We start from the raw sequence: 23,804 nt of genomic DNA on the forward strand, positions 1-23,804 counted from the left end.
GGTAACGGTGTCCTGGATAGCCGCGTGCTCTGGTTTACTGCTGCAGCTGGTCCCTGTTTTATCCCACTTCACTCACTCCTGTTGCACGCGCAAGGTCAAAGCAGTCCTGAGCCGATACATTCATCATGCAAGTCAACAGCACATTGACAGGAGTATATATAGGACGGTATTTTAGGCATTCAAAAACAGGGACAATTTTTTTCCCTTTATGTATAAATTTTACAACAAATAACTCCTTTCTTCTGAAAGGGGAAAGAACGAGAAAAGCCAACTGAACTTGTGAGACCTCAGAAATGAACAATGGTGGTGAACTAAGCAGTTTTACAGATAATGCCAGCCCAGCACTGCATATTAGTCGTCGCTAATAAGACCTGCTCTAAAGCCGTGCTGTTGCATATTTTTCGATCACATGACTTCAACTGATGTCAGGCAATACTGCGTAGTCATAACGTTTGGTCTGCGTTGGCTTAAACAACAACGAGCGACGACCTTAGGAAGAGGTCATCCATACCATTGTAAGTCCTGGCTGCATCCCTGCCCGGATAGCTTCAATCTGCGTCGGCGTGAACTGGATAGTATTGCTGTTGAGATAAAATGTTAATGAACATTAAGTGACTGATCAAAACATTTTTGTTAACACACACAAAAAAAACACTTGTCTTAGCAAAAATAGACAATTTGCAATACAGTTCAGTCGACATTTACTTTTCAAACATTCAGTGAAGAAAATTCCACCCACTGGTACCAATGAGACTGCTGTTCCAGCTTAATTTCAATATCAAAGAGAAGCAGACTTAAGAAAGTGTGAATTAACATCCGTTTAACACATTTACGATGACAAAAGACCACTTCAAAATACATTCTCTCACACAAGCAGCAAAATAATGAAATAACAGTGAACGTCTAAATGTGACAGTTCTACGTGCCCTACTTTACCTGCCTATGTGCAGTAATGCCGATAAGGACAGTCACAAAGGGCCACATCGCTAACTAAGCTAATTCTGTAAACATAAAGAAAAGTAACCCGAAAACAGATTTAAAAATAAACAGGCATTTTGTTGGGACGAGGGGAAAACTGACAAATCGCAGCAGCAGAAGGGCAACAGAACTTCCAAAGGGCGCACAAGTTCTGCCACTGCGGACGTCGTGTAAGTAAGTCGAGCAGGGTGCCCCGCTAAGTGCACATGCTGCTGCAAGGGGGCTTGCTAAGACGGCCTCCCAGGTGGAATCTCACGCGTGTGCTGGGGGCTTTGAGGGCCGAACGGGGGCAGTTTCTGCTTCACCACAGGCAGGTGGCTCATCATGGGCCCGTGGACATGGTGGAGGGATATGAGACCTGACTGGTTGGAACGAGGGCAAAGCCCGACCGCAGCTGCGAGCGTGGGGGTGGGGTGGGGTGGGGTGGGGTGTGGGGTGGGAGGGGCTCCGTTCCGCCTCAGCGAGTCACAGACGCCGCGGGGCCTCCTGACTCCGCCCATTGACCTCTGCCTGCTCACCGCTTGGGCTGGTTGTAGGGGTACGGGCCCCTGTTGGGGATCACGTGCGGCTCCACCACCAGCGTGCGGTCGTCCTCCTCCTCCATCGCCTCGCCTTCCTCGGCCTCGTCCGCCTTGCGCTTCTTCCCCTTCACGCTTCTCTCCGGAAATTTGATCCTGCAGGAAAAGTGAAGGAGACGCATTCAGCCTAAGTTCTGTGCAAAAACATACAAATGCAGTCTTATTACGTACTGTGAACGGGGCTGATTTGCCAAGCAGTGAAGCTTTACCTCACAATGTGCCCCTGCCTGTCATTCACGGGATTGCATGGAATTGTAAACAACTATGACCATTTGCATATAAATGACTCATTAAAACAATATAGACTGCAATTAAGAAATGCAGGGTTCATTGCACATTAAAAATGGCATTGCTTGGCAGAATATGGTAAATGCACCTCTCAATGTCCCATCTTCCTTTGCAGCATGTGACCAGAGGATACCAGCAAACACGTTCGCTAAGTTTTTGTATAAACCTTTATGAATAAATGTGTATAGATCATCAGTTCCTTCGTAAAAGGGTTTAAGAAGTAATTTGCACTGGAAAATAAGGCTGGATAAATTCATCAAAAATGTTGTTATTTTTAATGGAATAATAGGGGTAATCTTCCAGTAGTTATCGCAAGATATTCAGATCCATAAGTAAACCGAGCTGTTGTTAACATTATACTATCAGATTTTTTTGTGTATACATACCGATTCGCATTCAGACATTAAAAAACACAAATTACTGCATTAACTTTGTTTTGTAGAACCCCAGCTGGTTAAAATAAATACTACGCATTCTAAAAGATTACAATTTCTTTATGGATTAAATATAATGAAATAACTATGCAATTTTTATTACTAATCTGTCAGTGATAGTTGAAACAGGACTTTTATGATGCACTCTTTTCCCCCCACCATCATCCAAGAACGAAAACCTTCCATCCATCTATTAGTCATTTACGTGGCTGGACACTTATTGAAGCAGTCTAAGCAAGGCTCCCAACCAGGGAATTAAACCTGCCAATGCCTGAACAGGAGCCCGGTCGCTTAATTACGATGGCACACATCCACGGGAGGCTCCGCCCCGCACTCACACACCGCCGCCGACCCTCACCTGAAGGGGGGGACCTGCAGGGCGGGGCTCTCCTCCGTCACCTTCACATCGTAGCCGGGGAAACAGGCCTTCAGGTGGTCGATGGACAGGAAGGTGTCGTTGAAGTCCAGCGTGCCGATCTGGTTGGGCATCTTGGAGTAGTGGGCGCTGCCCGGGTTGCCGTAGCCCAGGATGATGTCGTGCAGCCAGTCCGGGACCACGCACTCCGTGTTCATCAGGTTCCTGATGGTCTCCAGGACCGCCTGCAGAGGGAGGAGTGGCGGCATTAACCACTCAAACGCGCTGCGATGTTTCGCTGTGATCCAGTGGAGCGCTATGCCCCCGCTGAACCCACTTTTAATGACTCATTTAAGCAGACACGTTGACCTTTGAGCCATTTGCTAGCTTCTACTTCCTGGTGCACCTCAACCCAAGTCCTATTTATTTGAAAAACATTCATGTTTGTATTGCGTTGAGGAGAACGAGGGCTTTTGACATAATTATGGTGAACGCAATGAAGCCTTGTTACACCATACCCACTCGCCAACGCGTGTGTAGAGCGCAACCAGATTCCTGCCAACATCCAGCCCTACCATTTACTAGACCGTCAGGGGCAGCACGGTTGGTGTGAAAATCAACAACAATATTGTGACTCGTTTTCCCTCCGGTAAGCAATTACTTCAGAGGGTCTTATTTTATTCATTACTTTGTTCCCACTTCAGACTGAAACTAAGGCTTTATGCATTCATAAGGCTAGGGTTCTATACATTATTTTGAAGCCTTTAAGCCAATCTCATTAAACCAGTCTTGATTTTAAAATGCACAGCGTGCTCCAAAGATTCACAGCTTCAGACAGCGCAAGGCTATGCTGACTATCCGGGACTGGTCTGGGATGATTTGTGCTCCATTTGACATTGTACTGCCTGCCGGCGAAACCTAATCGCACATTTTCTTCTGATCAAACATGCCCACTGATTAACATTTAAATCTCATTAACAGGGAAACAAATACAAACAAAATCCAGCCTACATGCTTCAGCAATGGAACCTTGAGTCACCAATCATTAGGAATATGACTGTGCAGAAAAACAAAAAAGCGAAACCAAACAACAGTTAAATCTTGAATTTGCTCATATAGATGAGCCCTGGAGGAAATAAAGGAGCACAGGGAGGTCTCCTAAACAGCAAGGAGAAGGCGGGGAGGGGCGAGAGGAGGAGCACCAAACACAGCCTGGGTGCTGGGGAGAAACGGAGAGAGATGGCCGGTCAGAGGACTGCCTGTCTGATTGGATGAGGATCAATGCTGATTTTTTTTTACCCGGTTTATATTTAGGCCAGGCGCAGTCCATGCAGGGGACCTGGCCGCTGTCTCCTATCGCCGCGGTGACGGTTTCCCCCCGCGGTGCGGAGTGGGAGGCTCAGGTCTGGCCAGCAGCGCCGTGGAAACGAGCGCACGCAATGACCTGCCCCCCCCCCCCTCCATGCCCCATGCCCCATGCCTGATGCCCGCCCCCCCAGCCTTCCGGCTCAAACTAAAACAGTCTGAAGCGCAGAGGCCCTGCACAACCTCTGCAGAGAAAATACACCCTCCCTTTACCTGGAGACAGCACGATTCAAGTCGATTCAGAAAACTCAATCTGTACACAATCCAGCATTCCTTCCACTTGGTTAAGTTCTCAATTTAGATTAATCTGGAGTTTGGGGGGGATACTTTAAATGCCTGCTGAAACATTTAGATCGACTCGAACCAATTTAGCAGCCTAAATGAATCAATTGGTACGGATCTGTCATTGCTGTGTGAGAAACTGGCCCTGCTGTCCCAAACAAACTTTGTTTCCCTGGAGATCTGGTTTGAGATCTGATTGGATGGCTTCTGGAGGGCCCTTTGAAGGGAAGACGCGACACTTTCAGGAGGCCGCCAAAGCCAGAGACTGCGCTCAGAGCGTAACCTGATCTGGTCAGACGCGCAGGCCTTCGGATGCTTGGAATGGGACAAGGTCACAGTCGTGGCGTTTTGGGGGGGGGGGGGGGGGGGACGGGTGGGAGCTTGCGTGACTCCCGGCCTGGCTCCGGGCACCAGGCCTCTGTCAGGGGGGAGATTGATCACCGGGGCTCGGGGAGAACGGCTCAAGGCCCCCCCCCCCCCCCCGCCTGGAGGAGCGGATTAAGGGAGGCTTTCACACCGACCTTGAAGTTGTTCTCCTTGGGCTTCCTCCTCATGATGATGTTGAAGGATTCGTAGGGGTCCTCGGCCCCGTGCTGGATGCTGTTGGTCATGTCCTGCTGGTACTGGTTGGGGTCCAGCCACACACGGAAGGTTCTGGCGTCGCCCTTCAGTTTGGGTTTGGGGTCGGGACCTCGATGGGGAAAAGAAGACCATTCGGTCATAAACATATTACTACCATTGAAGCTGTGAAAGTTTAAAACAAAAATTTTAAGCACTTGTACATAGCATTGTCAGAGGCATCCATTTTCTGGAAAAAACTTTTGCTAGCTTAAGTATTTGACAGACAATAATTATTCAACATTTCAGTGTGAACGGGCTATTAACACAGCATATAATGAGAACATGATGTGGTCGAAATCATTGATGAGAGACCTGGAATCAAGATATGTGCTTGTGCTGATTGGGTGCCTTAGTAACCCTGAGCAACCTTCTCAGATACCTGCATAGTACAAACAGGTCTGCTCCAGATAACTGGACTAAATGGTTCAAACTGGAGACACACACACATAATGAAAACATTTAGAAACACATGGGGTTGCAATAGGACCGACTGGAGCCAATGCCCAGCCGGTGTTTGTAGAACAACAGGCACAGTCAGATATCGGCTGTGCATCAGTGCTGTACCAGAACTGGAACATTCAGATATCGGCTGTGCATCAGTGCTGTACCAGAACTGGAACATTCAGATATCGGCTGTGCATCAGTGCTTGCGACACAGTAATAGGGAACTGGCTTGACATCGGAGACGTACTCAGTGATGCCAGGTACTCAGACAACTTTGGAAGACAATATAATCTGCAGAGTGTCCTCCCCCCTCCCCCTGAAATGTTCAGCGCTCTTCTCCAGGCCCAGGGAGCACGACACCCACCTCAGCGCACATTACCGTCTATTAATACCGCTCAGGCGCACGGCGAAGGCCACGGGCAGCGGTGCCACTCAGCGGCCTGTCGGCGAGTATTTAAGGGCAGACCCCCCCCCCCCCCGCCACCGCGCGGCACAGCCTCGCTGGAATGTCTTGTGGTGAAACGGGAGAACGCCCCCCTGTGACCTCGCTGAAACCCCATCTCCCCAAACGACTGCGCAGTGCCGGGGTTGAGCGTAGGGACAAGGTCGGGCCGGAGAGCAGGCACAGGGTCCACGTAGCTCGCCAGGTTCTTTTTGGTTGGGTCGCCTCCAGGAGCACCCTTAAACTGCCAGAGTGATTTACGGTAACACTGGGGTTACCGTAAGCCAGTTCGACCAACACCGAGATGAGTTCAAATCTGACCCATCGTCCAATCAGAAACCACGCACCTGAGGTGCACAACAGAGTTTTTATACTGACTGTACCAGTTCAGTACTGCCCAAGTGCTCTGGCCTAGTAACCTGCACCACCACGAGTTTGAAAAAGTTTATTCGCACAGGGCCTTCGATACTGAGCATTGCAGAAAGCCTGTGTTCAGCTGGATCAGGACCAACAGCGAGCAGTTTTGATGGCGTGAGATCAGAGGAGACAGAAGAGGTCTTTGCGTGGCTGCATAAGGAGGGATAAGCATGGGCTGGGGGGTGACTCTGACTCATCGTGCCCTGAAACTGCTGGGAACTGCACTGAGACTGACCCCAGGCCCCGTCCCACCAGGCCGGCCGGTCGGCCAAGGACACAACATTATGGCGGTTTTTTAACTTTATTCTACTTTTATCAGGACGACTGAGAGCTCAACACGATGACGTGGGTGATCAATGAAGGGGGGGTGGGGAAGAAAGAGACCGTAGCCAATCAGCAGCGCTATACATTCTGTGCTGATGATAAAAACAACGAGCTCTCTGGTGGCTTTTTAACCCATTAAGGTGTGAGGTCACAAATACATGATTAGAATGTTCTAAACTGAACATTCCAATGCTGATGTCACAATCACTCCTGGTGACTGAAAGCGGTGAAGTTCTAGAACACTGACTGAGAGGCCTGCTGTGTGACACCTGTGCCTGATTCCTGCTGAGCACCGTCAGTCCTCTCACTCACAGCCACTCAGCCAGGCTGCTTGCCCCCGTCAACTCAACACGCTCGTCACCAACACCGCGAGCCCCTCATGTGCTGACAGGCCAATACTGGGACAGGACGGGCCCAGTTAGGGGATCTGAAACGCACTGCAGGACTGCAGCGAGCCTCTTAATGGCTCAATGCTCTTACACATGAGCGCTGTGAGCACACTTCAATGCATGTACAGCTGAAAAAGCTACTGTAAGCTGTCAAAAACATATCTGGTGTAAAAAAGCCAATGTATCTTCATTTTGTTAAGATTCACAACCTGTCAAAATCCCAATTGAATAATCAATGGGATTATTGCATGTGTATGTACAAGACCCCAAGTGGAAGAGATTAGGATATTCAGATTAGGGATGGGACATTTTCCGATCGTCTCGAAATGATTGCAAGCGGATATGCCTTTTCATTTGCTCAAGTACTGTATTGTTCACATTTAAAGCACACTTTACCGCAGCAGACCCGATTAAAGGTGTCGCAGAGCATTCTCTCTGGTGAAGGGAAGCTCGCACAGCAACGGTCTTTGATTAGATAAAAGCTTCTTTTGAACCGTTACTATGGGCGCCTGCAGACTGGAGAGCGGTAGGCGAAGGCCATACATCCTTTGACCCGTTACTATGGCAATTATTTTTCAAAGGAAAATAAAACATTTTTTTGATTTTCCAATTAGGTTTTTTTCCCTGAAATGTGTAAGAATCTGTTGCCGAGTACTCATTTACTCCAGTAAACTGGCCCACCCCTAATTCCGATAACCCCATCCTAACTGTGGTGAGTCACGTTCGAGCTTCAGGGGGGAGGGGTGGTGGGCGTGGCCTACCTTCCTCGATGACGCGGCCCTTCTCGTCCAGCATGCCCTGCACCTCGCAGCCGCGCACGTACACCAGGCCCGTCTGCTCCACGAAGGGCTGGCGGCGGTCCAGCCGCGTGCCGTAGGGCAGGTTGGGCCGCACCGTGACCAGAAAGCAGACGTCGTGCTTCCGCAGCCCTGCGCAGAGGGGAGGAGTTACGGGCGTGCCCCGTCAGCACCCGCTGATCTTTAAAACATGAAGCTGTGATTACGCAGGGAGGGGGCGGGGGCGGGGGGGCGGAGAGAATTACACTCCCCTCCAGGACTCAAAGACAAAGAGGAGAACGAGAACACAGAGGCGTAAAAGGAGGGGATGGGGTGGATGGGGGGGGTCTGATTATGCAGAGAGAACGAGTGATTCTCCACTGCAACCACCTGGGACACAGAGGAGTTACTGCACAGCAGCACCACTACCACTGTTGCACAGGGCACAGCGACTTTAATAAATGCTGAAAAATGGCGGTTTCAGTTTCGAAAGTGTCCTTCAGTACAGAACAGATCTGTTCATCATTCACAGTGCTTATTTTACCTTTTAAAAAAAAAATTAAACCCATCTTATAGTATGCTTTCCTGAAGCTTGAATAAATGCATCACATTTTTTTTTTTTGTTTTACATTTCAACCGGTAAGACACAACCTAAACGTTTATTTATCTATTTTATTACATTTATTTCTAATCAAGCCAGATTTCTGCTTAGCGTAGTTTTTCAAAACAGAAACATTTGCACAGATTAGAATGCAAAGTCGTCTTACTTTCTGAATTAAGAAGGCTTTTCATTAGTATATTTTAAACTGACTGCGTAATAAGAGCTAGAGCTAAGCACCTTAAATTCACTGCCAGCAGAGCTGTTTGTGAGAGAAATTTAACTTAAGCTAAGAGGTAGAGAAGCTAAGCAGCTCATTTGAATAAACAGAACTGCATCCCTCATGGAAATTCTCTGGGGAACTAGCATTATGAAAAGTGTACACATCAACTTTATGAAAGTTTGTCAGGAAACGCCTAAACAGTTAATATCCCTCACACTCTAGCTATGCAAATGACCATGGTATATTTAAAATCCATTATCTTATTTAGTCGTCCGTTAAGCAGCAATTCATATATTGTACTAATCAAGTCTGCCATGTAGCGGTCTTCAAGCCCAGCTGTTATTGATGCCAACAAGACTTACAATGAAAAATGTGAAATTTAGACAGTCTCAACAGCCTTGGCACTGTATGCAACACGGCCATTTAATTTAACTATATCTAAAATCAAGGCACTCATCTGTAAGGGTAGACAAATGTTAAAATGTGTTGACAATGGCAAATGACCTGCAAGACCACTGCGCTTATGCAACCTTTGAGTGCAGGCTAAGAGTCATCTGAGCAGGTCATGAACCTTAAACGAACAACAGTTAACAGCCAACATGATTATTATTTCTATGTTTATAAAAACTCATGTTTAAATAGTGACAACATGCACTCAGACCTGCTGCGGCTCATTCCCAGAGGAAGAGCACATAAAGCTGGCAAAGGACAGGTCAAGGAAGAAGAGGCCTGGATTACAGTTTTACTGCGGAGCGTCAGATTTTTATGGGCTTCCTGGAAGGCCTTTTACAGCGGAGACGGATCACCGACCTTCCCACTCCCTCTTGATCTGGTCCCGCACGTTGAGGTTGATGGTGATGTCAGCTCGGACTCTGGCGGGCCAGTTCTCGCCGATGTTGGGCTTGGCCACTTCCACGATGGAGAAGGAGAGGATGGTCTGCGCCATTCGCGCCCAGCCTCCGAAAACCACGCCCCCGTACTCCGACTGCCTGCAAGACGCGCACCAATACGCACTCAGAATGAGGGCTGCCACTCCCCCTTGCGCCTGCTAACTGTGGGTACGTGTGCATCACTAGTGTTTAACCCTTTGAAGAGCAGGTTTTTTGGAATGTTTTTTTCAAAATTCTAAGTCAGTGTTATAGAACTCCATTGCTTTGAATTACCAGTAGCAGTTGTTACATCAGCATTAGAATGTTCAGTTAAGAACATGCTAATGACATATTTGTGATCTTTCACCTTAAATGGTTAATGAAGCACAAAAGACTGAAGGGTTCTTGGTTCCTCACAGTTGCACTGTTGAGGTCAGCCTGGTGTTGCACTGGCTCATGGTACAGCAAAGCAACGAAATTCCCAGAATTCCTTTAAACCGTTAGCGCCTGGGGTCCAGAGCTCCCCCCAATACTTCAGTTTACAATCCCCAAAAATCCCCCCCACAGCTGCCAACAATCTCTGCACTGCTCACCATGGCTTCATGCGCGAGACCACGTCCTCGATGTCCTGCCTGATCTCGTAGGTGGACTCCAGGCGGAAGAGGTTGAAGTTCCTCAGGAGGTAGTCGTGCAGAGTGAGGAACTGCAGGTTCAGTTTGGGCAGAGCCAGGCAACCTGCGGATCCCACAGTCGATTGGGAGAGTCAGAGCGCACACGCTCAGTATTCGCCGAGCCGCCATAACGTCTCACTGAGTAATATTTACAGAGCACGGCGCTACCACTCGCACCGCTGCGAGTCTCTCCAGCACCCCTCATTAGGTTTCACTCTGGGACCGCAACAAGTGCTGCCTTAAGTGCTCTGGGAGAATCCATCTCAGCATAACTAAGTGGTCCTGAGGCAAGATTCGCAGGGCTAAGATAAACAGAGACTTTAAAACGCTTCTTAAGGAGCTCAGGAAAGGATCACGGGAGACCCTCTCAGGCAGGAACCCCTACCTTCTCCCGAATAGTACTCGGTAGGCACGATGTTCTCATCCCAGATAATCTTCTCCGTGGGGTACAGGGGCATCTGGTTTAGCTGCTCGATCTGGGAGGTTCGTCTCTCGTGGCGCGACACCTGAAACAAACGTTAGGGTCCCGCGTCAGAACCCACTGTGACCTCCCCTGTACAGGAACAGGAAATGAATGGGGGCACACAGTAAAACACCACTTCGTGCAGTGCGCCCCAACCCACTCAACCCCCAACCCCAGCCCACCCCACTCATCCCCCAACCCCAAATCACCCCACTCATCCCCCAACCCCACCCAACCCATATCCAAATTCAGAACCCCCTGGTCACAAGCCCTTAGCTAACAGCCCTGCTGCTGGGCACTGTACTGCAGGTCAGGACAGTCAGTGGAGGTCTCTCGGGACAGTGCAGGGGCCAGTTTAAACAGCAGGCCATAAAAAACAAAGCACAATGCCTGGAGAACACTGTTCCCTGTTCCCCGCCGGGACAGAGGCAAGGGAACAGCACAAAATTAAGCTCAGCGGAAACGCAGATGCTCATGCCAATCCACTTACAGTCAAATGGGAAAAAAAAAAAATTAACAACAGATTTGTACTCTCATGAAAATATGGTCAGCTAGACAGGAGGAGAGCAAGTTAAAGATAATTTTAAGTGCAAGATTGTCCGAGCACATGGCTGTGGAGGGGATTCAGGTAGCCGCACTAAAGCTCCTGCTCTGATCCATTACTGTAATTGGAATTTCTCAACCAAAGGCACAGATTAAAGATATTTCATTTACAGCGATTTTCATTTAGATTTACATAATTACGCAAATGAGTTCTGGGCCCCCATCCCCTCCCCAAGTCCATCATCCCTCTCACAGAGAGAGAGAGAGAGAGAGAGAGGGGCAGCGATAGAGAGGCAGAGAGAGAAACCGAAATAGAGAGAGAGACAGAGAGGCAGGGAGCAAGCGAGAAGCAACGAGAGCGGGGGAGAGAGAGAGGCAGAGAGCACAGAGAGAGGGACAGAGAGAAAGAGAAAGAGGCACAGAGAGATAGCGATAGAGAGAGAGAGAGTGAGCGAGCGAGAGCGCACACATTCACACCTCCCGGGCAGACCTCTGACACAGCTGAATTCAGCTGAGCTCAGGACAGGAGGCTCGTGACCGCAGGGTCAGTTTCAGATCCCGGGCGGGTATAAGGCAGGTCTCTGATTATCTGCCTCAGGCCCCTGCATTGCCCGGCAGCAACGAGTACAAAAATCATCAACAAATACTTTTTAAGGGCCGTGAAAAAGCACCAGTAGCCTGGGCTCGCAATTCACAGGTAGGACACCAGCACTGTATTATTCAGCAAGGTACGTGACCTCAACTGCAGTACATATCCAGCCGTATAAATAGATGATATGCAAAGTACTCTAGAACAGTTGCCCTGGAAAAGTGCATCTACTCAGCAAGCAACAAAAAAATCCCCATATATTTCCATTTAACTTTGTAGTAGCATACCCATAACCTGTAAAATGACTGTAAAAATCTTACACTATACCAAAAATACACTGCACCTGCCAAAGAACATTTTCAGATTCTTGTTTGCAACCTGCTTTGCTGTCATATTTGCCTTGGCCACAGACACGAGAGCACAGTCTTTGAAATTTCAGCTGCCAAGGGCAACCCAGGTCACGCAAATCAGTGCTCTGTCATTGGCTGAAACAATATGAAATAATACCTTGAGATAATTATTGTGCTCTCCTCCTCCGCCTTTTTTAAAAGGGCCCAAGTACATCATTAACCTAAAAGAGGTCAGGCTTTTAACTCCTGATGACAATGCGGGGAGGGCCTCTGAATTAGGGCAGGGGTTTCCGGAAGGGTTCGGCAGACAGTGGGGGGGGGGGGGGGGTTAAGCGGACTTGCAGACGACATTTAAGCCGGGAGCTGTGCTTGTGTCCCTTTAATACTGCTGTCCACTCACTGACAAACCAGAACAACAGTAGATGCATTTCAAGGTCAAATTCACAAACAACAGATTGCTAATAAGACATGCTAATCCTAATACGCTGTATTTGTTTTGTGGGCAAACAATCTATTTAATCATTGGTTCTACACATTATTTGGCCATCCTGTGAGCAACAAACAGCTTTGCTCGATCAGAGGGTCTTTTATCCATCACCTACCAGTAGTTCAAGGAGGACCTCGTTCTCATAGGTCGTGTCCTGTCCGTCGGGCAGCTCGGGCAAGAGACAGAGGTACGATGCCACCTGGTGGAGAGTGTTGGGACTGCGGGAACGAGAGAGAACAGCGGGATTTCAGAAACCTCGGCAAACCTCTGTGGGACGTCGCAGCGTCCGAATGGCTGCGACAGCCGGGGAAAGGCCGACGTTAGCGCCTGCGAAACGCGAGCCGTCTCTCGGTTGCTCGTCCCCGGACGCTCGTTAATCCTCGCGCCGCTCTGACGCAGCGGCCGTGCGGCGTCAGCAGGGGCCGCAGAGGCGCGGCGCAGCAGGATTATGAAATCAAACCCAATTTGCATCTCTCCGCGCTGGGCGGAGCGCGCTGCGCACAGGCACAGGGTAATCAGACCCGCTTGTGATGACACAAGCGCTTTGTGCCTCTGACGCAGGCCCCCCCCCCCCCCCCCTCCCCATGACAGGTGTTGTGATGCGGAGCCTCCTGCGTGACTGATGCTTGCGTCGGTGTTGCACAAACGGGACGCGCGAGCGTCCGAGGGCCGGGCTCACCCCACCCCCGCCCCGCCCCGAAAACGCTCACGTCCAGTTAGGGCGAGTGGCTGTCCTCAGATCAGCCCCTAGACGTGCCACGGGGCAGGAAACCAGCCCTCAGTGCCAAATAAATTAAAGGACAGCATCCGCGTGTCTCCTGATCTGAGGTCAGCTAATGACCCTTACCTCAGCAGAGCCGCTCACCCTACGCAAAGCCGAATGTCAGCTCGGATGCCACGGCTTTCCGTCAACCCCAGAGAGCCCCGACCCAAGCACTATTTAAAACTCCCAGCCATGTGACAGTGTGCTGTGCACTTAACTGGGGGACCTGAAATACAACAGAACACAGCAGGGCTGATATACTGGGTCAAAGGTCACAGGTCAGGTGGGAGTGTGAGGCAGTATGACAGAACGTGGGAACACCAGAGAGAGAGAGAGAGACAGAGGAAGAAGGAAGAGAGGGGGAGAATGAGAGATGGAAGAAGGGAGAGAGGGGGAGAATGAGAAAGGGGGAAAGGGGGAGAGTGGGGAGAGTGAGAGATGGAGAGGAGGAAAGACAGAGAGAGGCAAGCCACTGACGTGACCCGACCAAACACAGCTGATCAAACAGCTCGCTCTGGAAGCCCCTGTAAATCCACTGAACACACGCTGCATGCTTCTGTCTGGACCCAACAATGCAGCGCAGCCTTTGGGCTTTACGCAAGCCTAGAGCTAGTTTCTCATTCTGCCCAGCGCTCCCTATGAAACGCAGATAAACACAGGGAGGGAAGCATCTGCTCAACACCGTAAGAAGAGATGTGAAGGTTCAGCAGCAGGAGGGTAGAACGGGTCAGTGGCGCTACAGTTCATTCTGACGACACAGTGGAGAGGCTGGACACACATGAAGGGCATCGCGCACACACACACACAGGCTCCTCCTTGAGTTACGAGCACATGTGAGATGTGCACGTGAGACATGTACAAACTGTACATGAGATATCGACACACTCAAGTTGTGAAGGTATATGACATATGGACACGGCTGAGCAGCACATGTACATGAGATGTGGAAACACCTTGAATTGTGAAGGTGCGTGCTGACATACCTGAGGTGATGTGTATACGAGATGGGTACATACCTGAGGAGTGTAATTATATGAGACTGGCACATACCTGTGGTTATGTGTATAGGATGGTACATACCTGGAGTGTATGTATAGTGGACATACCTGTGGTGTAGTGTATAATGGTATAGACAGGTACATACCTGTGGTGTATGTGTATAAATGGTATAGACGGGTGCATACCTGTGGTGTATGTGTATAGACGGTATACTGTGTGATAGTGACAGGTACATACCTGTGGTGTATGTGTATAAATGGGTATAGACAGGTACATACCTGTGGTGTATGTGTATAAATGGGTATAGACGGGTGCATACCTGTGGTGTATGTGTATAAATGGGTATAGACAGGTACATACCTGTGGTGTATGTGTATATGGGTACATACCTGTGGTGTATGTGTATAAATGGGTATAGACGGGTGCATACCTGTGGTGTATGTGTATAAATGGGTATAGGCAGGTACATACCTGTGGTGTATGTGTATAAATGGGTATAGACAGGTACATACCTGTGGTGTATGTGTATAAATGGGTATAGACGGGTACATACCTGTGGTGTATGTGTATAAAGGGGTATAGACGGGTGCATACCTGAGCTGGCCGAACAGCTTGGTGAGGGAGTCCCGTGTGTCCACGGCTGCCACGTTGGACAGGGCGAAGTCCTGCAGCTCGGGGAAGTGGGCAAAAGCCGCCCTCTGGGCCGGGGGAAGAGATATGAACACATCAGCGCCCTCCTCGTTCAGATAAATCACTCACACACTCTCACGCACTCTCACACACTCTCACACACTCTCACACACTCTCTCTCTCTCTCACACACACACACTCACACTCTCACACGCACACACACGCACACACACACTCTCACGCACTCGCGCGCACACACGCGCGCACACGCGCACACACGCGCACACACACGCACACACACAGACAAGCACTCACACATACACACACACACAACTGGATGAGGGGGAGTGCCCCTGATTCATTAGCTTCCTCCATTACCTTCAGCTGATCTGCATTTAAACTGGGCTCAGACTCAGCGGAGGCAGGTGCGGCGTTTCGCTCGACGACCGTCACCGCGATGCGAGCAACCTTTTCCATTTCCCTAATTGAATTTATTAATCCAACATCTGCCCGCGCAGCCACTCTTCCACGGGGAGCGGGTTTTAATCAGACCGGGGGCTCTCCGCGGATGTGATTAGAGAAAGCCGGGGACGCAGGGCCAAATTGAGCGATTACGGTACGAACGCAGCCGCCGCCGCCGCCGCCCGCGGTCCCCAAAGCCTCGGCGCACTGGAGCTCAGCGTAAACACGCGGGACGCTTCGACCGCTCTGGGGCGGAGCCGCCGATGCCTAGCCTGTGCCAGGGGGCGGGGCCTGTTTACCTGGAGGGAGGTGATTTGCTCGTAGTGCAGCGTGGTCATCTCGTTCTCCGTGAGGGCGATGCCGGTCTGGTCGTTGATCTCGAAGCCCGTGTAGAACTTCAGCATGTCCAGCAGCTGCAGGTACATGACACGTAGCATTAGCGCATCATTAGCATGAACATAAGCTGTGTGAATGGACAAAGCCGGTGTCTATTCCAGAAGGAGTCCTGAGCCCCATATCTATGGAGCCATCCATGTATACATTTAACCCATTAAGGTATAAGATCACAAATATGTGAATAGAATGCTCTTAACTAAACGTTCTAATGCTGATGTCACGATCAATACTGGTAAATGAAAGTAATAAAGTTCTAGAACACTGACTTAGAATTCTGAGGGGGAAAAAAACATTCCAAAAAACTACTCTTCCAAGGGTTAAAACAACATACTCATGCAACAAGTTAGATCTCTGCAGTGATCTTAGTTCTGAGATGCAAGAGGGTGCTGCAATGCAGGCTTTTCAGTGTTGCCTTTTACGGTAACTGTATTACTTACATCAATTCTTAAAGCAGATGACTAAGAGATGCATCACAGAATGTACTGCGTACAGCACTTCCTTCATAAAGACCGTAAGACGACTAGATATTTCTCAATTACTTGCAACCTGTTAAGATCTGACAGTAAAGATTAAGGATGCGCATGAAACTCCAGAGTCATCATTTCCTCACCTGGCAGAAGAGATGCCCCTCTCTCTCCCTTCGGGGGAGGTTGGACAGGTGACAGCTGACCACCAGGTGCGAGTCGTCCAGCACGGTGTTGAACCAGCGCCGCGTTGGGAGCAAAGCCTGTCAGGACGTGGAGGGGGAAATCAACACCACAGATGCACCTCGAGGCATTTCTCAGCATGCAATGTACATTTTGTGATGTCATTACCATTGGGTTATGATGGACATGCTCTGACTCCATAGAAGCAATAGAACATTCTAACTATGAACAGAGTGCATTTATGGATGTAAAATGTTGTAACAACTTTCAACTTCAGCGATGTCACATCTAACAATACTAAGGAATTTGAAAGCTTGCCTATTTTCCAATTAGATTTATGGACAATACACATTTGGGATTAGGCCGATTCACGTTGGGACAACTTGAGCAGACGAGTACCCCACAGAACCGGTACTTGAGAAAGAGGGCACCATAAGAGCTACTATCAATGAGCCTCAGTCAGCTGAGGATACATTATAAGGTACAAAAACTGCTGAAGCAGTCAGATTAACAAATTAAAAAGCTTCCTCGACAAAAACATTTCAGACAACAATGGGCAGAATGAACTTTGCTTCAAGTTCAAGCCCAATGAAAACAAAGAGAAGACATATTTCACACACTGCTCGCATATTTCTCTGGGGGCTGAGTGTTGCAAAGGAAAGCCAGACGGCCACGCCAGACAGAGATATTAAGGAGCCTTCCTACTGCCGCAGAACCATAACACTAGATCCCCTTTCAGACGGGCTGCTACAGGAACAGCACAGTGTTTCACACGGCTGGGTCATAGCAGCACAATCAGAATGGTGAGAAGCAGTGCAGAGGGGTGCCATTCTTCCCACCGAATAATCAAGAGGCCCTTAATTAACAAGATTAAGTGCAAAGCAAGGAAATCAAGTTTGCGTGAAGCTGCACTACATAAATCATTATTCTAGCTGCACAGCTTGAACGTAGAGTTGGCTGTAATTATGTACAAAGACAAGTAACAGCTAATTTGACTCAGATGTTGTCCATATATAATAAACATATTCCACATTCAACACATATACACAAACACATGAGTACATTTTTTTTTCCCCTACCTCGAGGTCAATCATGAGCTCGATGAACCTCTCGCAATAATGCACCTTCTCCATGGAGATGGGCCCTGCGGGAAAGAGGAGAGCTCAGACCTGGTGCTTCACACGGACCAATCACAAACAGCAGAGTTAAAACCATCACGCTAAGAGCCAGAGATGGGGGGGATCTGAACTTTGACATTTGAGACAAACTAGTGCGGACATGGGCCGGCCCCCGTGCTGAGCATCCCTGTCGAGCCGAGGAGTGACCTCAGCACCGAGGCCCCGCCCTCTCTCGCTCGTCTCGAGCAGAGGCATGCTGGGAGACGGGGCCTCGCTGGGCGACTCGTGTCCCCCCACTGACAGGAGGGATTAGAGTCTTCCCCCAGCGGGACGTCCCCCCGCTGAGCGTCAGGACGCTGGCCTATTCTTACAGTGCAGACGAGGGCGGCCTTGTCGCCCTGCGTTACCGCTCGACACAAACAGCCGAACAGCCGTGGGTAGCCTGCGGCTGGGACCAGCGTTCTCAAAGGCAGCTCACACCACCAATAAATACTCAACTAAAAGCACAGAAGGCATGGAGAGTACTGGAGCAGGACATGCTCACATCTGCACAAGTGTGATGAAAATTTAATTCATGGAAGGGGAATTATACTGTACACATACGTGGTATCTATTCTTCCAGTGACTTAATACCTATAATAACTAACAAGCAAGGAAGATTGTAGGTACCCTGATGCAGATACTGCAGACCAGGGGGTGTCCAATCATATCTGAAAAGGGCCAGTGTGGGTGCAGTTTTTTGACTTAACGTAGCACCGAAACACCAAGTTCTAACCAAGGTCTTGATAAATCAGGTGCTGTAATTCTGGATAAGATCGGACACCCCTGGTGTAGACTGAATCATTGTTCCGGCAGCAGCGAAACAATGCATGGGTAAATTTTCCTTTTTTCATTTAGATATCCCAATCAGAAGTAGCCATTACTAGACATCCGATTGTACAGTAAGGGCTGCTGTTTGCATGACATGATGGATAACTTGCCCTCACCGATGACACCTACGCTGCAATTCAGCAATTATAAAACCATAAATCACAAAGCCTACCGGACGGTGAGATTGACGTCAGAACTCCCAGGAATTTCTTAATGAGCAACGAGAGAAATGTCCTCTCCTTATTAGCCCTGGAAAACAAAGGACATGCAATTAATAATGGGGAGAGTCGTTTGTTTCTTTCTGTTAAACAGCAGCGAATAAGCGCGCTGTGGCAGGGCCACGGGGTCAGGACAAACGGCCTTACTGCGCGGCCGCCTTCTCGTCCATCTTGTCATAGTTCTTCTTGACGGACTTCCACACTTTCTGCAGCTTCGGCACTTTCTTCAGTTCCAGCTGGAGGCGGGACTAAGACAGGAAATGCAGGAGGATTCTTAAACGTTGCTGAACATATAACATAACATAACACAATGACGAGAACAGGCCATTCAGCCCAATGATGCTCGCCATTTTCCTAAGTAAATTAGTGCTTGAGACAAGGAACATCAAGAGTGACATTTAATCTGCAGATACGCATTTAAAAAAATTATAACATAAAACTGTTGCTCACCTTGCTCAAAATATCAAAAACATAAAAGACCAAATACGTTTACCAAATACTGCATATCCAATATTTGCTCTTCCTGCATGTTTTGAAGGCCTAATAAAATCACCCGCACTTACAGGCAGCAGACACGTCCACATGCGTGGGGAGAAGAGCCGCAGCACTTCCTCCCTGATCAAGTCCACTTCCTGTGGCAGAAAAAAAAATGAGCCCACCATGGGTATAACACACCATGTCCTGAGGTTCCCTTGAATGAGAACTCAAGTTCTCTAGATAAAGGATTCAGAAAGCAAATGAGACACTGAGAAAAACTGATTTATAACCACAACTGGATTGTCTTCTGGGGTGGCTGCAGAATTCATGAGTCATTTTATGACTATTATGTAGATTCTAATAATATAAGAGTTTTATGCCTACATTTTTTATAGGGACCACACCACTGCATCCCAAGTAGTAGATGTGCTCTTAAATTATTTATCAATGTTAGCACACATCAATTTTTAGGGGCAAATTCTCTGAAAATGGGAACAATATAGAGCCCTGTGTAACATAAATAACATTTGGATTTTGGAAAAGTAATGGCTATATGTAAAAATGCAATTAATGAGATTAAGTAATTTTCCCTCATTAAAAAGACCTTCCCCTGTCACAAACGGCAAAACTTAATCTCTTAAATTAACATAAGAAGAGAAGGGCGCACAAGTTCGCCAATGGGATGGAAATAAATTAGAAATATAAAATAATTCCTATTAACTCTCACCACATTTATTTTTTGTTCTAAGGAAAAAGAGTACTTCAGTTTGGGCTGGGATTGCAACATACTGCTTAAACTCAGTGGCCACCCGGTGGATTGGCAGGTGTAGGCAACCCTGATCCAAATTCCTTTAAATGAATTAATTCAACTAAGGCTGCTGAAGAAGCTGTGAGAATCATTAATTATTTATGTTCAGACACAAAGGCAGAGCATCTCCCAGCCCCAGCACCGAGGCACAGGCCCAGTGAAGAGTTTCCTCCCGCACGTACCAGACTGTTGAAGCAGTGATCGAGGAAGAGCAGCAGCACCGTCTGTTCCCGGAGGGAGAGGCTGGCGTTTTCCTCGATCAGCGACGCCTCCATCACACACTTGAAGAAGTACGGAAAGTGCTCGGGTTTCTTCTTAAAAACCTGGGAACCAGAAATTGAGGAAATGGTTGGACAAACGCACACTGCATATAAAAGAAAAATTAAACAGATGTATGTAAAAAAATATATATACATTTTTTAGAAAAATGTAATTAGCCATCTAGAAAACATAAGTTGTCTCTCGTTTTGTAAAAAAGAAAAAAGGAAAAAGTGTTGCAGCCAGATACTAAGCTGCAATGTTTACAATTTCACCTTGTAACACTTCTGTTATAATAAAGATCCACTCACAGTATGCGCAGTGTTCACTCTTATTTATAGGAATATCACATATTTTCAATAGACAACAAATATAATTTGACAACATATACAATCCAAAAAGTATATCCAACTTAAACCAATTGTAGAAAATTATCACAAATCATTGAGCATCTGGGAAATTGATGCAAGCATGTGCGCACACACACACACACACACAACAGTAGAGGGGACTTCCGCCTTCTCTGTAAAGCACTGAAATCTAAATGGCACTATAAAAAAACAATACACCATGAAAAAAACTGATTTGCCTGATTAATTCTCCAACTGGCTCCATTACAAAATGTGCACAACAAACCAACACAATTACTTACAACAGTACAGCTTGAAGGGGGGGGGGATCTGGTTAGCACTAAATGGTGCTAAATCCATATCTGCTTTCATTATAATTATACTCCACTGTCATCAGCTTAAAAAACGACAACATAAATCAAGCATAACACCTGTAGAGAACAGTCTCTTACCTCCCAGGCAGGAACATTCTCTCTGAACTTTTCATTGACAATGCAGCAGATGGTCATGAGATAGGCATAGCTGGACACTTCCGGGGCGTAGTTCACCCACAGGTAATTCTCCAGGTACTGACTGAGACACAGTACAGACTCACATCACATCACTGCTTTCCAGTTCTAACTCAGTAGTCAACAATTCAAAAATAAACTGACACTTACCTGAACTCCAAGAGCATGATTTTCCTAATTGCAAACCTGGGAATAGTACCAGAAAGAGCAATAAAAATCCAAAACCACAAATAATTACAGACATTGCTACAGTACTCCAAATTGCAGTACGTGACTACACAAGTCTTTCTGAAGTTTACCAAACAACTATTTTAGAATCACAGCAAAAGGCCTGGCAAAATTCTGCCTGATTGGGCCAACTCACTTGGACTGCAGAATTTCCTTCTGGTAGATATCCTCCATGACCTGTGTAAGGATAAATCACCATGCATCCGTGTTATAACAATTACAGTGTCATGGTCAGTGAGATATAAAAATATTAAATAAACCTACCTTTGGATCAAAGGGCAGTTTATTCTTGGAATGAGGTGCCCAGTATTTATTTGCCAGCTGTATTAAAAGAATTACAGGTAGTTTATTTTTTACATGAGATGAAACATGTCATGTCCTTTAAAAAAAGAAAAAAAAAGCACTTGGCAGTCATGAAAATTTGAAAGCAAGAACAATAACATGACAAATGCAACCAAGACCTCAAATGACAGATACATCAATGTCAATCCACGCTATATTACTCTTCACAAAGTCAATGACAGTCGGTAAAACCACTGTGTACCTCGGTTAAGTAAACAAATACGGAAAACTTACAGACGACTCAAAGGCGACAGGAAGTCAGCACAATAAACTTGAAAATGAAATGATACATGTACTTTAATCAGACTTAATTTGATGGCATGTATAACTGACACATCGCCTGAAAAACAGAACTTGAACGTTAAACATTGGTGACTTCTGGGTACCTGTGTAACATATTCTGCATTGATTTGGGACACAGACGGCGCAGACGTCTTCTTCATGTACGTGACTTTCTCCATGTTTGCGAAACAGACTGTCTGAAATCAAAGAAACTCGGTAAACGTATGCGCAGTATATAAAACGCTAATTGACAAAATAAATTTACTGACAAGACATGAAGCTCTATGCATGTTTCCTTCTAACGGAAGGCGTCTGATATGCATTTTGTTTGCAGCGTACAGTTTCAATCCATGTGCTATCCTCGGTGCTCAATTGGTTACACTAGCAGGTCAGCTAGATGTTTGGCTAGCTAAAACTGTATAGCTATATAGCATTTGTACAATTGTAACATTTCGCGGAAATAGCTATGTTGCGTAAATAAAAGTAAACACACCTGTTGGCTACGTAGTTAGCTAGCTAGCCAATTTCAAAATATGGTCATCAAGTTAGTTAGCTAGCTAGCCTAGGGTAGGGTAGTTAACCACACCAGAACTTGTTAGCTAACTAAGCAGTTAGAACTTTGCCTATCGTCATGTAATGTTTCTACAAAGGACAATACAACAAAATATGACAACAAGAAAACTTACGCGGACGAGTTCAAAATCCCCCGGTAACTTTACATGTAGCCTTGTTGGCGGTAAGCACTCAGTGCAAACTAGATAAAGCAGCCAGCATGCTACTACAAAACATTCACGTTCAAACGACGCGTTCCGCGCGATGCACTTCCTGTGCACAATTTAATGTGTCCCCCTCCAACATAGAGAACACAATCAGTTCCAGTATATATCGCATCTTGAACAATGCTCTCCAATAGTTTGAATGCGTTGCGAGTTATTTTCGTTCCTTAATTTCATTTATTGTTTATACATGTTCTGAGCTGTAAAATGCTAAATCACAGAACTGGTCACGAGGACTGTTTCGACTTATAATTTATAAAGGGCTATATCTCTGGGTCAGGGGGTGGCATTCCAACACCTAACTCAGCTCATTCAAAATTGTATAACAGTGGGAACAAATTCAATGGACTTGTACACTAACAAACTAGATTTGGAGATGTTTTAATCAATTGGTTAAAACCTAACGACCACTAAAGCTGCTGAAGAATGTCTTTGTGGTGGTCTCATAGAAGTTTGAGAACTCAATACTGTATCAGATCCTTCAATAAACTGTCTTTCAATCTTTTTCAAAAGCTTAATGTAAACAACTCATTGCAAACAAGACCTGACCATCATATAACCTGGGTCACTCTAACACAATTCAAATGTTTACTGAGCTAGTATTTTATGCATCCCGCCATTCTCTGCAAATTCATCTTGACTGTCTTTTAGAGGTGCCAGGGCAGGGTTATCCAAATTGGCGTTTTCAATCTCTCCTCAGTGTTCATCCATAATAGTTCTGGTTTTGCTGCCTCTCTTAAAGAGGCTTTAGCCCATCTATACTCTCAGTATTTTTGTAGTTAATTATCCATTTCTTGTTTCGGCTTGAGGTATGATTGGGATCGGTTACCTTTCTGAAAGATCCATTTGCAGCCTGGCAGAGCCAAGCAGATTTTAGCCAAAATAGCCTTAGCACTTTCTGGATGATTTCACTGACCTTAAAAAGAGCCTGAGGTCCAGTACATTCAAAGCAATCCCACAACTAAAGATTGTGATCCTATTCACAGTTTGTATGACTTTATTTTCAACATGTCTTTCTTCTCACACTAAACCCACTGTTGGGTTTGGACTCTTTGGACTCATCTGAGTGTAATACTCAATTCATTTTTGTTGAATTTTACTTAAAATCACTATTAGGGTTGTGAAAAACAGTGACACATCTTTTTGGGAATAAAAGAATACTTGTCAAACACCAACTTTCTCTGA

The 23,804-nt window shown here is 46.9% G+C and overlaps 1 protein-coding gene across 4 annotated transcripts in view; it reads right to left on the reverse strand.

Moving 5' to 3' along the window:
• Positions 1 to 22,700, reverse strand: part of aqr (aquarius intron-binding spliceosomal factor) — a 53,132-nt gene extending 30,432 nt beyond the window's left edge. For 3 of the 4 annotated variants that reach the window (XM_064321583.1, XM_064321574.1, XM_064321556.1), the window contains exons 1-23: positions 22,530 to 22,700; positions 21,948 to 22,040; positions 21,484 to 21,540; positions 21,356 to 21,396; positions 21,142 to 21,177; positions 20,935 to 21,055; positions 20,057 to 20,197; positions 19,153 to 19,221; positions 18,737 to 18,837; positions 18,544 to 18,620; positions 17,463 to 17,527; positions 16,347 to 16,463; positions 15,640 to 15,753; positions 14,843 to 14,946; positions 12,602 to 12,704; positions 10,440 to 10,560; positions 9,977 to 10,118; positions 9,325 to 9,503; positions 7,679 to 7,846; positions 4,802 to 4,971; positions 2,637 to 2,878; positions 1,497 to 1,652; positions 512 to 581 (exon numbers count right to left, since the gene is read on the reverse strand). In XM_064321583.1, the coding sequence (XP_064177653.1) occupies positions 512 to 581; positions 1,497 to 1,652; positions 2,637 to 2,878; positions 4,802 to 4,971; positions 7,679 to 7,846; positions 9,325 to 9,503; positions 9,977 to 10,118; positions 10,440 to 10,560; positions 12,602 to 12,704; positions 14,843 to 14,946; positions 15,640 to 15,753; positions 16,347 to 16,463; positions 17,463 to 17,527; positions 18,544 to 18,620; positions 18,737 to 18,837; positions 19,153 to 19,221; positions 20,057 to 20,197; positions 20,935 to 21,055; positions 21,142 to 21,177; positions 21,356 to 21,396; positions 21,484 to 21,540; positions 21,948 to 22,022 (2,469 nt within the window). In that variant the 5' untranslated portion in view covers positions 22,023 to 22,040; positions 22,530 to 22,700. The remainder of the gene's footprint in view (positions 1 to 511; positions 582 to 1,496; positions 1,653 to 2,636; positions 2,879 to 4,801; positions 4,972 to 7,678; positions 7,847 to 9,324; positions 9,504 to 9,976; positions 10,119 to 10,439; positions 10,561 to 12,601; positions 12,705 to 14,842; positions 14,947 to 15,639; positions 15,754 to 16,346; positions 16,464 to 17,462; positions 17,528 to 18,543; positions 18,621 to 18,736; positions 18,838 to 19,152; positions 19,222 to 20,056; positions 20,198 to 20,934; positions 21,056 to 21,141; positions 21,178 to 21,355; positions 21,397 to 21,483; positions 21,541 to 21,947; positions 22,041 to 22,529) is intronic. The other variant, XM_064321565.1, reaches the window with a different exon arrangement.
• Positions 22,701 to 23,804: the final 1,104 nt, after the last annotated feature.

Source organism: Anguilla rostrata, chromosome 1 (genome assembly GCF_018555375.3).
Source record: "Anguilla rostrata isolate EN2019 chromosome 1, ASM1855537v3, whole genome shotgun sequence".
Classification (NCBI taxonomy): Eukaryota; Metazoa; Chordata; class Actinopteri; order Anguilliformes; family Anguillidae; genus Anguilla; species Anguilla rostrata.